This window comes from Lissotriton helveticus, chromosome 4_1, assembly GCF_964261635.1.
Source record: "Lissotriton helveticus chromosome 4_1, aLisHel1.1, whole genome shotgun sequence".
In the NCBI taxonomy this organism is placed as follows: Eukaryota; Metazoa; Chordata; class Amphibia; order Caudata; family Salamandridae; genus Lissotriton; species Lissotriton helveticus.
Genome location: NC_136063.1, coordinates 446381871 through 446397074, shown reverse-complemented (window position 1 = coordinate 446397074; position 15204 = coordinate 446381871). Strand labels below are relative to the sequence as shown.

Here is a 15204-nt window from a genome sequence, read left to right as displayed (position 1 = left end):
AATTATGTTCCGACGCCATTCAATCGCAATGGGAGAACAGGAGGATCCACCTATGGGACATCCTCATCTGACAACTCGACTGATTCTGACTCTTCCAATCAAAGTAATCCAACAATGAAAACGAGAGGAAGAGGCCAGTGGAAACAAAGAGGAGCACAGAATTACAATCAGGGCCAGTTCAATCCTTGGTGGCCACCCAATCCATGGATGCAAGGGCCACCTCAGGTCCCGCAACAGATGGGACCTTTTGGACCCGGACCATACTATCCAGGCCAGAACATGCCTTTTTTAGGGTATGGCAGAGGGAGGTCGCGCGGAAGACGACGGACCGGACAAGGACAAGTACAATGGAGTGTCCCACAACAGGCAATGGGGCTCCGGAGCGGCAAGCAGGTCCCGCAGGAACAAGCGGGCCAGAGCACGGGACCAGCCTCGTAGTGAATCTCAGCTCGCGAAGCTTAACACCATTAGAAGAGAAGGTACTAAACCGAGGCCTTGGTTTTGTGGGTACTAATGCAGGCGATCCTTTTTTGACTCAGATTGAGATGTCAAAATTTTTCCGCAAAGTGAGACTACATTTCTTTTTCTCGAAGGCTGAACAAACCGATACCTTTCCTCAGAACACAGGACTCAAAAAACCGTCAACTTTTAGCCCTCCAACGGCAATGGTTCCAGCGAAGGTAGTCACTTTTGAGGAAGCCGTACAGCATGATGTACAAGAACTATTCAAACAGTCGCACAATCCTTATGTGAACATTTCTAAACTCGAACAAGAAGCTCTGAAAGAACTGGCAAATGATCGCTCGATCACAATCAAATCAGCCGACAAGGGTGGTGCCACGGTCCTACTGGATACAACCACCTACAGAGAGGAGTGTCTACGCCAATTGGGAGACACACGTTCTTATCAGCTACTGACAGAAGACCCTACGCCAAGATTAATAACAACTATTGGGCACATTGTAGAAGAGGCACTGGCAGAGGGGCTGGATAACTACCAAAGAAGCAGCCTATCTGACTACTCCACATCCGGTCAAACCATACTTTTATGTCCTGCCAAAGATCCATAAGGCAAGGAGACCACCACCAAGAAGGCCAATAATCTCAGGGATTGGGTCGATACTAGAACCCCTATCTACTTTTGTTGACGTCTTCCTAAGACCAATGGTTAAATTGATGCCCACCTATCTTCAAGACACAAAGGACCTACTTAGAATCCTTCCTAACCTTGATTTTAATATTTTGACAGATCACCTGGTATCCTTTGACGTGGAGTCACTCTATACCTCCATCCCTCAGAATGAAACACTAGAGGCATTTGAAACTCTGTTGGGCGAGCAAACTTGGGATTCAATAACACCCATTTCACTGATCATGAATCTGGCTACTATAGCTATGAAGGAAATTTTTTTCGAATTTGAGGGTCAGTGCTACCTACAGACGTCTGGGACAAGCATGGGCAGCGTTTTTGCTCCGTCCCTGGCGAACCTCTATATGCACAAGTTCGAACAAGATCATGTTCTGAATAATGAGAACCCGTTTTCAACATCGATATGTTCATGGAAGAGATATATTGATGATATCTTGGTGATTTGGCGTGGAGATGAATCCTCTCTCCGCGCGTTCCACAACTGGCTCAATGACCAGAACAGATACCTATGCTTCACACTGGAAAGCAGCCAACACTCTTTGGCTTTCTTAGACCTGTTGATTACTGTGACACCACAGGGCCTCAAATCTGAACTATATAGGAAGCCCATGGCTCGTAATTCCTTACTACAGTACACCAGTTGTCATCCCAAATCGCTACGCGATAATTTACCGTATGGACAGTTTTTGCGTGTGCAGCGGAATTGTACCATCAAAGAAGATTACATTAAACATTCTGATGACCTGGCCTTGAAACTCGCTGAACGGAGTTACCCCAAGAAACTCATCAGGCGCTCAAGGAAGAGAGCAGCTAACAATAACAGGGAAGCCCTACTGGAACCACCGGTTCCCAAGGAAAAGAACGAAAGGCTGACATTCGTGAACACGTTCAGCACAAGATCTAATGCTATTCAACGCATAGTCCAAAAGCACTGGAGGATCTTGAACACCGGTAAAGATTCCTTGCCACAACCACTTTTTGCTTTCAAAAGAGCAACCAGTCTAAGAGATAAGCTGATACACACCAGACCCCCACCAAAGGAAATCCATCAAGTGGGTACATTATGGAACATGCCACCTGTGACAGGACATCATCCGTGTGGCAATTGTGCCGCGTGTTCTCAGACTAGACACACCACCTCGATCGATATAGGAACGAATCGTCCCTGGGAACAAAAGCGGTTCACAAATTGCAATAGCAGCAATCTCATCTACCTCATCACTTGCCCGTGCTCACTGAGATATGTCGGAATGACCACTCGTAAGATCAGAACGAGGATCTCGGAACATAAGAGCACAATAAGGTGCAAAAAGCAAGCAACAAGGTTGACGAATCATTACATCCAAGTGGGGCACAGACCTACGGATTTCGAATGGACCGTGTTAGAACAACCTAACATCCCCATGCACATCACAGATATATCCAAACATCTGTTTAAAATTGAGCAAAAATGGGTGTACAAACTCAACTGTGATAAAGGCGGGCTGAACGAAGACATCCCATGGATGACACTGTAGAAGCAACATCTTATGATTTCATGGACATTGATATGACTTTCGAGATGACTGACCAAATAGAGTGACCGGCCACCTGCTAGTATCCAGATGAGCAAGAGTAGGGCCATCCTACATAATGATTTCAAGATAACCCAATCATCTTGTTTTGATTAATATTCCATCTACTGTAATCATGGTTACAATGCCATGAATTTATCAGTCTTTTTATTCGTGCCCACGGTGATATCTGCAAAGCAGTGCAAGCAACCGCCTAGGGACACTAATATGACACTTACCGTCTATGAGTTCTTCTCAGCGTTTACACCTAGTACCAGCAGTTCCTAGAGCGCGCACGAGTTCATAAGTCCTGATAGAGTATCATTAATATACCAATCTATGTGCTTGCCACATTTTGAACTACAACTCCCATGAGCAGTTGTAGTCTAAACGCCATGCGACTGATAGGCGCTTCATAGACTACATTTCCCATAGGCAAGTGTAGTTCCCACAGCCGCGCGATTGAGGAATCATGCAATGCGCGCATGGGACCACATTTCCCAGAGGCATTGGTAGTTTCTGGAGTCGCTCGTTTGACCTATCGCGCTCGCTGCGAAACAATAAGGAAGTGCTCGTCAACCCCCGCGGCACCTCCCCAAACAGCCCGGCCGGCTGCTTGAAGTACCGACGGAGAGGTAAGGGTGCAGGAGGGGCTTTGATTAACTCCTTACTGACAAGATGTACTTGATAGACGCTCGGCGTGTAAATTGAGTGAATGCGCATTAACAATAAGATTCAGCGCATGGGCGCGCATTGAGACTGACCGTTCATATTTGACTTTGGCGGTATACTAACGATCAAAGCCACAAACAATTAATGCCTGAACGCGCTAACTCTAACCCCCAAGTTGATAAATCTGGCTTGAAGGCAATGTACATATATCACGTCATGATAGCCATATATACTGAATGGCAATTGAAAAGACTATCTATTTATTTTATGCCTGAAGCCATAGAGATAAATTTGCCTAATCTTGGAGAATGATAAGAAATCTGACCCCTGTTGGTTTGCTGTTTAGCATCCCACAGGTTGTGACTCTGCACTGACCTGACACTGGTTTTTTAATGCTGACCTTTTTATATTCTCTGCACTTTAGAGCGGTGCTTCATTTTCCTGAGCTGTTTGCCAGGTGAGGTGAGGCAATTCCCCTTACAAATTAAGGTGAGGCATTGATTACTCATACAATGTTATACATATTAGGGTCATTTGACCGAGATGCAGTACTGATATGATTCTAGCAATGTCGCTTGTGTAGCCCTTACTAACGAAGGTGTTATTATTTTCTATATCTCATTACATGTGGATATGCTGGCTTAATCACAACTGGACTTTTACAGGAGGAAAATGGAAGTGTACAGGTGACACTTTTTTCTGTTCAGAAATGTCCTGTTTTTCACTTATTATCACTTAAGCAGTAGCAATTAAGTTTATGGGTCCTGAGGAAGCGTTGGTATAGTAATTGACCATAGTCCGCAGAAACATGTCGACCAGATAACCCAGTCAGAAGGTATTTGTTTGAACCACCTGACTTTTTTGCACTATTGTTGTTTTTAATATTGGAGGTGCATGACCCCAGAATAAAGTGATTATTGTATGCACTATCCAATCTTACACGTTATATTATTTTTTCTTTCACTCATTTTTTATGCACTGCTCTCAGTTACGAACAAACAACACCTACCAGACATCCATCCCACACTACTTATCTCCAATATATATCTATGGGGATAGAGTGGTGGTCAAACTACTGTGGAGTAGACCAGATGATGTACTGGGTGCCCAAGAACGAGTAACTGATGGACATTTTTCACAGTGGTTAACTGTCCAGTCTGTCTTCTATTTAAATAGTAGTAGCAGACACATAGCCAGCTACATATAGCATGTCCTGAGCTGATCATTAGACCCACAGTTATTTGTTGTTTTTTATAACTTGTGTGGGGGGTTATAACTGTGCCCGGGTCTTTAAATACTTCCCTTGAACCCTCAAATAATTGTTTGTTGATTGTATTAGCCATAATGTATCATTGTTTTACCATTCCAAGATGGCCAACACGTTTCAGCCAACGCTATACTATATACAATACAACTGCAAGATGCCCACAGGCAACTACATGTAATCTTATTTGCTATTGCAAGCATATGCCCACCATGTTACACAGCAGCACGTTTTCTTTCTTCTACCTTAATTTGGTTACTTTAGCCTTCATAAGTTGTAGTGTGTGCATGTTTTATTGCGCTAGGCGAATGAAAATGAGTTAGTGGGTGGATGAAAGAAGGCATGAGTGTAATGATGAGCAACAGAGTGCATGTACAATCCCTTACAAAGTGCCTAACCCATCAATGACTGAAGCCATTTATAAGCCAGAACTATTGCAATTGCCAATGCTTATGAATTCAATTTTTGAAATTATGTAAGCCACGTTACAACACAGTGGGAAAGCACGACAAAAAATATACAAGGGGCCCACAATCATGATTTACGTCTTAAAATGGAGCAGGTGACTCGGAGGTCCCATTAATTTCTTAAACTCACCGGTAGTCAATTGAGTCACAATTAGATGACACACCTAACATGACAACAACCTGCCCCTTTTCCTGTCTAGGGTATCATCCGCCACACAGGTTTGTGCATAGTAAGCCAGCCCTTGAACATACTCAGCGGAGTTGCTAGCATCAAACAAAGCGCTGAACTGATTTCAATTTTTTTTTTCTGGTTGTATACTACAAATGAAAAGGATTTGATAGAGGCTGGATATTTTCTATAGACCGGGATAATACATTGCATATGATTCTTAACAAATCATAACCAAGCATGGTGTGATCTGATTAAAAAAACACATGGAAAATGGTTTCTCAGTTTTCAACCGGCATCTTCCTTAGGCTAAACATGCAAGTGTTTTTTAATTAAACAGCTCACTGACTTTAACACGTAGAACATACCTGCTGAATTCTGCCTTAACTGTGGTGGTGGTCCCCTGTTGAAATTACTTTGGCCACCTCGATTCTCACTGTAATTTCCACGAGGTGTATTCTGAGCACTCCAGCTTAATCCGCGAACTCCTTCACGACGATTGTAGTTACCTACAGAAGTAATGGGAACAATTTCATTAAAATTCAATCATTTCAAATCACAAATATTTCATTTTTTTGTGTACGTAAAAAAAAAATGATATGCAAACCATGCAACAGAACACTCTAAACATCGCAATTCTAAACCTGTGTGACTACTGTATTGGGTAAACCACATATCTACAACAGAAGCAGCTGAAAAATGCTAGAAGTATTGATTAACACTTTGAAAAGGATATCTAACTAAACTTTGATCACCACACATTCCTTTCCTGTACCACAACATCATTATGGGACATGCAAGCTTATATAAGCTAGTACGAAAGATAACTAATGGGACTCTACAGACAACCAATACTACGGTATGTTCAGCTAGCCATTCTAAAGTACTTTCAATGTCTTCTTCCTTGTTTTATCATTTTTTGCTTCAATATTTTACATGCAGCAAATACAATGCAACGGTGAACATTATCGCCTTTCTTTAACTTGAGGTAATGATTATAGATTTGGTGTGTCACATGACACTACAAAAGGGAAAGAAGAAATTAAGAGGGCGGTGGTGAAGGACGTTCTCCATGAAGCCCTATGCTCACCCCAAACTCTACCTCTAAAACTAAAATAAATCGGTGCCCAAACCAGACATTAAGGCTGCCCAGAAATGCCAAAACCAAAAAAAAACCACAAAGAGATGTAAAGGCATTTATCACAGAGCGGAGCTGGTGGAGACACATTAGTTCACCTGTGCCAGGCCAGGTGCAGATAAGACAATCCCTCCTCGATGTTGCCCCGTAGCCCTTACCAGCCGAGCTAGAGACGTTGTATAGTGGGAGAGATGAACCCCCTATAAGGTGAGCAGAGGGGCCCAAGTAGACCCTGACAGCAAGGCCCCACCTGTAAGATGGCGGCACTCCCTATAACCATCAGCACTAGGCCCGATTTAATTTTAATAAATATCACCCAAACTGGAGGCACTAATAGTCTCTTGAGAATGACTCTCAAGCAATAATGGTGCTGACTCTACAGTGAGATGCTGCAACTTCCCCAGCCCACACCCACCAGTATGCATTAAAGCAACACGGAAAAACGTGGAACAGCACAAGATAACAGCTGAAAATTACAGAAGAGAAGGGGGAAAGAATTAATGAACACTCTCAGTGCATTGACCCATGTCATGCGTTCATAAGAAACCATTGAAGACTTTTACGCCAACAAATCAGGGACTGGCACTGACCGAACACAATCATAAGGATTGTAGTGAATGCACCCCAGCTTACGAAAGACAACCTTAAGGCCTGCCTACTATAGATGAAAACTGGCTGAGAAAAGACTTTTCATGACAGCCTAAATAAACTGAGAGCAAATCTTGGAAAAGATGTTACTGACATTAAAAATTATCTTCAACTCAAGGGGCAAAGATTAGACAAAGCAGAAGAGTTCATGCAAACTCCTGTAGATACAGAACAGACTGTCACAACAAACCAATATGTCACCCAAAGGTGCAGACTAGTTGGCTCAGGGACTAATGCAAAGACATAAAGAATAGGCGGCGCCGCAAAAATATAAGAATTTGCAATCTAAAAGAAGGCACAGAGGGAGATAATACGGCCACGTGCACAGAGGGAGATGACATGGCCACATGTGTGACAGAATTATTCAGAGCTATTCTACATGAAGACTCGATTCATGGAGTAGAGAGAGCTCACAGAGTGGGTAAGAAATCTACAGAAGCGATAGACAAGTCATATGATGTGGTGGTAAAGTTCGCCAGTTTCCTCAAGAAAGAATGAATTATGATAATAGTGAGCAAATTGAAGAAGACTCACTACTGCAACAGCGAAGTGGCGCACAATCAAGATTTTCTCAGCAGTGCCTCTACCGAAACAGAGATATTTTGGCGCAAACACCTTGGAACTGAACAAGGGACAACTTTGCTACAGGTGGCTCCTAACAGAAGGTATACTGTTCCCCTGGAAAAGACATTACGAAATCGACAAAAAGACGGACGAAGCCCAAATTTGTTGAGACTCAACAACAGTGGCGGTTGGCATCTACGGGGAGGAGGGGTAAAAATGGGGGGACGAACGTTTGCAAATATTAATATTAAAAATAAAACTTACCTGAACTGATGTTTTACACTCTGGAACTCTTCTGAGGAACTGGATGCCGTACTGTGGGCACCAATGCTGGTCCTGCTCTCATGCTATGAAAGCAGCGCCCTTATTGGAGGGAGCAGCTTCACTCTGAGCTCTCCAGCACCCTGGAAGCCTGGAAGATGTCTTAAGACAGCAGGGTTAGAGGTTTCAAACTTCGCACGTCTGGCTGACCGTTGCAAGATGGCAGGCTAAAGGGATATGCACACTTAGAAAAGCGCGCAAAAAGCCCAGCCTCCTCATGCTGCTGTCATTCAGCAGAGGGGCTGCCCCCATCCTGTTGCTCGTTTGAGGACAGGAAGATGAAAAATAAAATGGTAATGGATTACTATTTTATTTTTCACCTTTGGGGGTAATTTAAGTGGGGCGACGTGCTCCAAAGGTGCAGCCGCCCCAGCTCAACGATGAAAGTAAAGAGAATGAGACGGATCTTTTACAAATTTTAAAATTCTGTATTTGCAATGATTTTCTTTTTAATCACGCAATAAAGTTCTTTATATATATATTACCGCGTGAATGAGACGGATGGCAACAAAAATGAAACACACTTATGCCCTAGAGAGAAGGCAACCACAAATGATGGATCAACGCAGTCTATGAAAGCCAAGACGAGAAGGAAAAATGACGGAATCACAGGCTTGCAAGATAAACATGCGAGTAGCCACAGGCACGAAATTACCTTTTGCCCTCAATACTTGTTTTACTTGTTGCATGTCATGAACATGACACAAGCTCCGAAAGACTTGAAAGAGGACAAATGATAAGCATATGAAACACACACCAAGTGGGGAACTGGAAAAACAGAAGACTGAAACCTTTCAAAGTAATAGCTAAAGTAGCGTATAAAACGGGTACCAATGCCATATAAAGGAACACAAATGCTAACATGGGGGTGGGGTGGAAAAAAGGTAGAGACGACAAAGGTAGACAAATGCTTGCGTGCATCTACTAGTTCAACACCATGCACACTGCTCTGGACGCATACCTCAGAGGTCAATTTTCAGACCCAAAGGGTATGGTTTCACAGGGATGCCCCACCCTAACAAGGGAATTTAGTTGTGAACTACACATTTTATATAGCCTGCAACAGCAATCTCACACATACTGTGATCTACCGCCTCACTGATGTATAAACTTAGCCCTCACTAATTAGTCTCATAACACTTTATGTAAGATGTCTTAACTCGCCTAAGAAAAGATGCAAAGGTATAGAGGTACCAGCTACAACAGACACAGATATATTTCCCTCCAAGAAAGGAATAGATCAGCATCCTGTTGTCGCCAGTACTTTAGTTGTCTTTTGAGAAAAGATCAGTTTAGAAAAAAACAAAGAATACCAAACAACATTGGGATTCAGGAATGGGAAAAACTACTACATATACATACAATTAAACATGATATAGAAGGTAGAAGTTTGCCAAATCAAGTCTCCATATGTGACTATCTATGTCCATTAATCAACACCCAAGAGAAAAATGCACACACAACAGGAACACTTCCTGTCAAAGGTAAGTCTCACATTGGTAGGTCCAGCATCAGGCAAAATTATATTCAGCAGGGATTTTACTAAGATATGGGAATCTCATTGTGATAGCAAGCTAAATACCACATATGCTGCAAAAGCAGCCTCCAAAAAACTGAAAACAGTTTACAAAAGGAGATCTGATACACTGCTGGTGATATTTCAATCCTGCGGGTAGAGACTACTCATTTTTCCTGCAGGCACACAATTCATACACTTGCAAAGACATGATCTTTGTGTCCAATGACACATTAGAAGGGATTGATGATGTAAAAATCAAAGGGGGCACCATATGGGATCATAGATAGAACTCTTGGTGGGCCGTCCTCAATCTACAGAGAGAGGGAGAATATGGAGGTTTGAGCCTCATTTACTTATAGACAGGGCACAGACAAGAACTAGCCTAAAGCACAATCAATCACTTCAAAGAAAATAAAAGACATGACCCTGAACAACCACTCCCATGCATACAAGGCCATGTTTCGTGGAACTGCCATCTCCATATCATTGATGTCATCCATTAGAAGAGAGGCGAGACTCAGAGAGCACGGTAGAGCTAGAAAAAATCCAAACAAAATACAAAAGTGCGCCTTCTAGACAGACGGAGAGATAGAATCTGTACCAGGGAAAATTACAAAACCCCCACACAGGGAAAGCATAAAATACCTTAATGAGAATAAAACAAACATTTATGAAAAAGGCAATAAAGTCACCAAACTATTGGCTAACAAATTACGAGAACAAAAATAAAAACGAAAGAAGGCAAAGAGGTTCTAGAGGAACAGGGTTAAAGGGAAATATTTTAAAACTTCTATAAAGATATATATTTGATGGGTTGTGAGGACCGTGGGAAGATCGACTCCTTCCTTCATAAGTATAACTCCCAACAATTACCTTTGAGTGGTGAAATGACATTGACACTCAGTACCTCATAGGAGGTATTGAACACAATTAAGTCCCTCCAGCCAAAGACGACTCCGAGCCCATATGGTCTTACAGGGGCTTTTAATAAAGAAATCGCACCACTACTACTAAGCCCTTTGACAACCCTCTTTACCTCATTTCACGAAACAAAGAATATTACATTCACCATAGGAGAATAAAGTTGGGATAACCTACTGATGAATGCAAATCATATCGACCGATAGCACTACTGAATACAGACGTTGAGATCTTCACCAAGATTTTGGCAGCACATCTGGGAAAGGTGTTACCGGCCCTAGATTAACCTAATCAGGGGGAATTTGTCAAGAAGCGACAGAGCACAGATAATGTGGCAAAGATCACACATATAATTGGGAAATGTAAGAAAAATGTGCTCCCTTAGTATCCTTGGACGTAGAAATAAAATTGCTTGATTGAGTGAGCTGGGACTTTCTAAAGGCCGCTTTAAATAAAATAGGGCTGGGCCCAAACATCCAGAACTGGATACTGTTAAATGATATCCATCCAGAGGCCATCGTTAAAAACCACGGGGTGTACAGAGATAGATTCCCACTGAGAAGGGGAACTAGGCAGGGATGCCCTCTGTCACCATTCCTTTTCGCTCTGACAAGTATTCCTAGCCGTGCATTTTCGATCACACCCTAATATTAAGGGAGTGAACTTCAGAGGTGAAGAGCGTAAAATTAGCCTCTTTGCCAGCTACATAACCTCGACAATATTAGAACGAGCTCTCCCGGCCAACATGGAGGACCACACCTGAAAGAATTGTGCCCAATGTAATCGGCCAAACACTCAAGTACGTGGGCATTAACATCACTGCCACAGTAGAAATATGGGTTGCTCACAACATCCCATGATTGAAGGCGCAGATAATATCAGATCTATATAAATTTAAGGGCCAATACATATTCTGGATGGGAGCGATTAACATGTTGAAAATGAATGTCATGTGTCACCTATTATATCTTTTCCAGACTTAGCAATGCCCATACCCCTATCTGAACTAAAACTATTGCAACAACACTTCATTTAATATGTTTGGGGAGGAGGAAAATCAAGACTGAACAAACAGCTGTTGATGGCTCTACAGATGACGTGGGGGGTCTATCACTTCCAGATTTCACTCGATATTACAATGCAGCACACTTCGGGATAATAATAGTTGAGTGGGTGGCAACAGAATCAGAAGAGAGTTGGCTTTTCATAGACAGAGAGGTGGTGGGCAGGGACATCAGAGACCTGCAATGGATTCACGAGAAACAAGTCACTATACATTTTGGAAGTAACAAAAACGACTTTGGGAATATGGTACCCCATAGCAGTCACAAATTAGAACTAAGCCCATACACCAGCATTCATTTGAACCAAGATTTTACACCTGGCTTGAAAGAAGGAAGATTTGCAGCTTGAAAAGAAGAATGGCGCCTCATGAGTCAAGACTTGTTTGTTAAAGGGGAAATTAAATCAGTTGAAAGTTGTAAAATGGATTTTCAAGTCAATGAACCAGCAAGGATGCAGTGTAATAGGGTTCAACACGGAGTCATACCGTTAGCAGCTTTTGAAAAATATCTGTGTGGCGAAATTCTACCAATGGTAGGTAGAAGGCCAATATAAGCATGAAGGGGCATACTAGGAAAAACAGGAAACGGACTTGAGCACTGCATTTATCAATAATCCTGCACAAACTTATGAAGAAGCAGGGCCGCCCGTCTTTATGAGGAACAAATCTACCTTAGAAAGCCTTGAGGAGGTCACTGGATGTGACGAAACACGTGTCGGCTGTTCTTGCGCATCTTGATCAAGACCGTGTAGCATGAAAAGTTTTTTTTATAATATCTTCCCATTTGTATTAGTTTGAAAATAGGGGCATACACACAGTCTTGACTAAAATTGTAATGTTTTAAGAACATCTGCATTAATTAAAGAAAGGAAAGTTTTTGTACAAATTCATCTCTGTTTGCCTGTGATAAATTGGGGATTCAATGTTGTGAAATTAACTTATTAAGGTTACATTTTTGGAGGGATATAACGTTTAGAGTGCCGGGGTAGAATGAGGTTGTATTGTATTGCACAGTGACTGTCGTTGGTACCTGTGATTTGTGCACCCAAGGTAGTAGGGTACACTTTTACCCTTAGTGGCACCTTAATCATTTTTTATAAATATTCTGATTCACTTGGAGAACTAACTATACTTGTGATTGCCCAGTCTATTTGTACATTTTCTGAGGTGTGACCTTTCTAGACACTACTACCGCTTCTTGTATTGTAACAGTTGCAAGAAGCACTTGCTGGTTTTCAGCAATGATGCCCCATCCTTCAGTGTTGAAAGGTAGAGTTTGGTTCGCAGTGGAATGGAGTACTTGCAACCCATGAAAACCCGATGGTGGAAAAAACAATCTGTAATGAAGTGGGCCTCAAAGAAGTGTCTCAAGACCCATCGAAACCAAGGTCCCTTCTTTGAAGAAAACAAACTTATGTTCCAAGTTCAACACTCGATGGCAGAAATATGCAAAGTATTTGTAGCTACAGCAATACATGCTGCAAATATATTGTTATAGAAAGTAACCTTTTCTTTTCATGGATCTTTCTTCCTGCAGATTCCGCACCTTATGGTTGAGTCCCCAGTAGTACCCCTCTGGGGGATGGGATTGAGCAGTGACAATTAGCCCTGGAAATCACACAAAACAGCTAATAAAAAATATCAATCAAACCCGAACTGCTACACTACTGTGTAGCAAAGTTATACAAAGAAGACCAACTGAGTCCCTGCAAATATTAGCCACTGGTATGCCATAGTAAGCACAGAAGCAGCTGTCACTGCCCTTGCAGAGTTGGTATACAACACTACAGCTATCCTTCAAAAGAAGAGACAATGAGTAAATTGAAGTGTACAATATCACTGGTTTATCAGTTAATTTTCAAATCAAACAATACCTAAAAAAGTATGTGCTTGGATGACCCAATCCAAAAAAACTGAATTAATTAGAAATAAATACAAATGTAAGTAAGTAGACTATGTAGAGAAAGATGTGCATCTGTATTATAACAATATAAACAGACAGGTCAAGCACATCTCATTACGAACGGTGCTCATTAGTGTAATGTGAAAAAACGATGGGCAACATCAACATATGCAGCTGGAGGAAATAATGCAATTCAATAAAGGGAACAGTTCTTAAAATCTTTTCCAATGGGACCTTTGGAAGCTATTGTCTGCTCATTTTCCACTCTTAACATCTTGATGCATTGACACTTTGTTGTTAAAAAGTCTGGACAAATGGATTTATGAAAGGCAATCTGCCAAAAGGCCCACTGAAGTGTTTAAAGTAGAGAGTCTTATTCAGGCAGGTAGTAGTAGATCCTAATACAAAGGGTAACCCAATGCGAAATGGTATGCTTTGCCTTTCTTAGCCCGAGCAAAATCTACAAAGAGCTGATCATCTATGCAGTCTTGTCTTGTACTGTATACATACGAGGAGGTAGCACACCAAAGGTACTGCCTGTGCTATTTCTCTTTCTTGAAAGCATGAGAAGGGGCAAGTGTTACAGACTAACGCTTGTCAAATGCAGGCACAACTATCAGTAGAAAGGATGGACAAGAACAAAAAACTTGTCTTAGTAGAAAACGGTAAATAGCGACCTGACCAACAGGGCCAGTAACTCGCCAACCATGTGGGCTGAAGGGATTGTCACCAAAAATAGTCTTAAAGAGAAGTAGGAGTATAGAACAACAACAACTGTGCATCAGTTCCAGCTGTGAGCTTATTTGAAAAGTCAACGCTAATTTTATGTATTACCATGGAACAAAAAAGGGTATGAAAAGAAACCAATACAGCAGACTTTTTAACAGTCGCGCCACTGGAGTCAACCTTGACAAGGAAGTTGGAGCAGTAGGACACAGAAAGGCAACCATGTCAGCCAAATACCCACCAATGTTAACAAATCTGATACAGTGGATTGCATAAACAAACTGGGAGGCAGGCTTTGAGCAGCTATGAGGACTTTTGCTAACTTTGGCATGTACTACCACGAGGATTGGGGTGAAGGATTCAACCTTTCAGCTGCAAATGTCGAAGTATTCTCTGGGGAAGGTGGTGGGCAGGCATGTTGAGTTCCAAAATATGAATGCACTGAATCCTACTGGCCCAATGGGGGGGATGTAATCAGATGAGCTTAATGCTCTTGCTCCTTCTGCAGGGCCTTGGAAAGGAGAGAGAAAGGTGGGAAAACATAGAGAAGGCCACGTGATCTCTTGAATCTAAAGGTGCCCCCTAAGGAACCACATGGTTGTAAATGAAGGGCGCTGAACTGACCGTGTTTCCTGTTCAGAGTCGTGGAAAAGAGGTCAAGGCAAAGGCGCCCCAGCAAGGAGAAAAGTGTGTTAATCACTTCTGGGTGGCACTTCAATTTGAAATCTTCTAGTTACAGGGAGCTCAAGTCATCTGGCTTCACCTTCAGCATGCATACCAAGTGCACCTCCACTGGGAAAATGCCTCATTGCATAAATCACTGGCTTAGCACAGGGTCCATCCAAGAGGACACAATGTACTGATGGGTGACGTAATGGACAGTACTGGTTGCTGTCTGAAACATGATGCATAATGTACCCAGAGATGAAGGAAAAGATAGAGGACTCGATGGAAGACCCTCAACTTCACCACATACATGTGTAAGCACTGTTCTGACAGAGACCGAAGCCTTGTATCATTGCATTCTCCAGATGAGTGTCAGCCCAATGAGGAGGCATCTGCGTAAGCTTTCTCCCCTTCTGACTGTTGATACGCTCAGACGGGCGGTGTCAGCTTTGATACTGGC

The 15204-nt window shown here is 42.3% G+C and overlaps 1 protein-coding gene across 2 annotated transcripts in view; it reads right to left on the bottom strand.

Moving 5' to 3' along the window:
* The window catches only part of VIRMA (vir like m6A methyltransferase associated), a 731013-nt gene that overhangs the window by 57030 nt on the left and 658779 nt on the right, over positions 1-15204 (bottom strand). For both annotated transcript variants that reach the window (XM_078687022.1, XM_078687023.1), the window contains one exon: positions 5644-5784. In XM_078687022.1, the coding sequence (XP_078543148.1) occupies positions 5644-5784 (141 nt within the window). The remainder of the gene's footprint in view (positions 1-5643; positions 5785-15204) is intronic.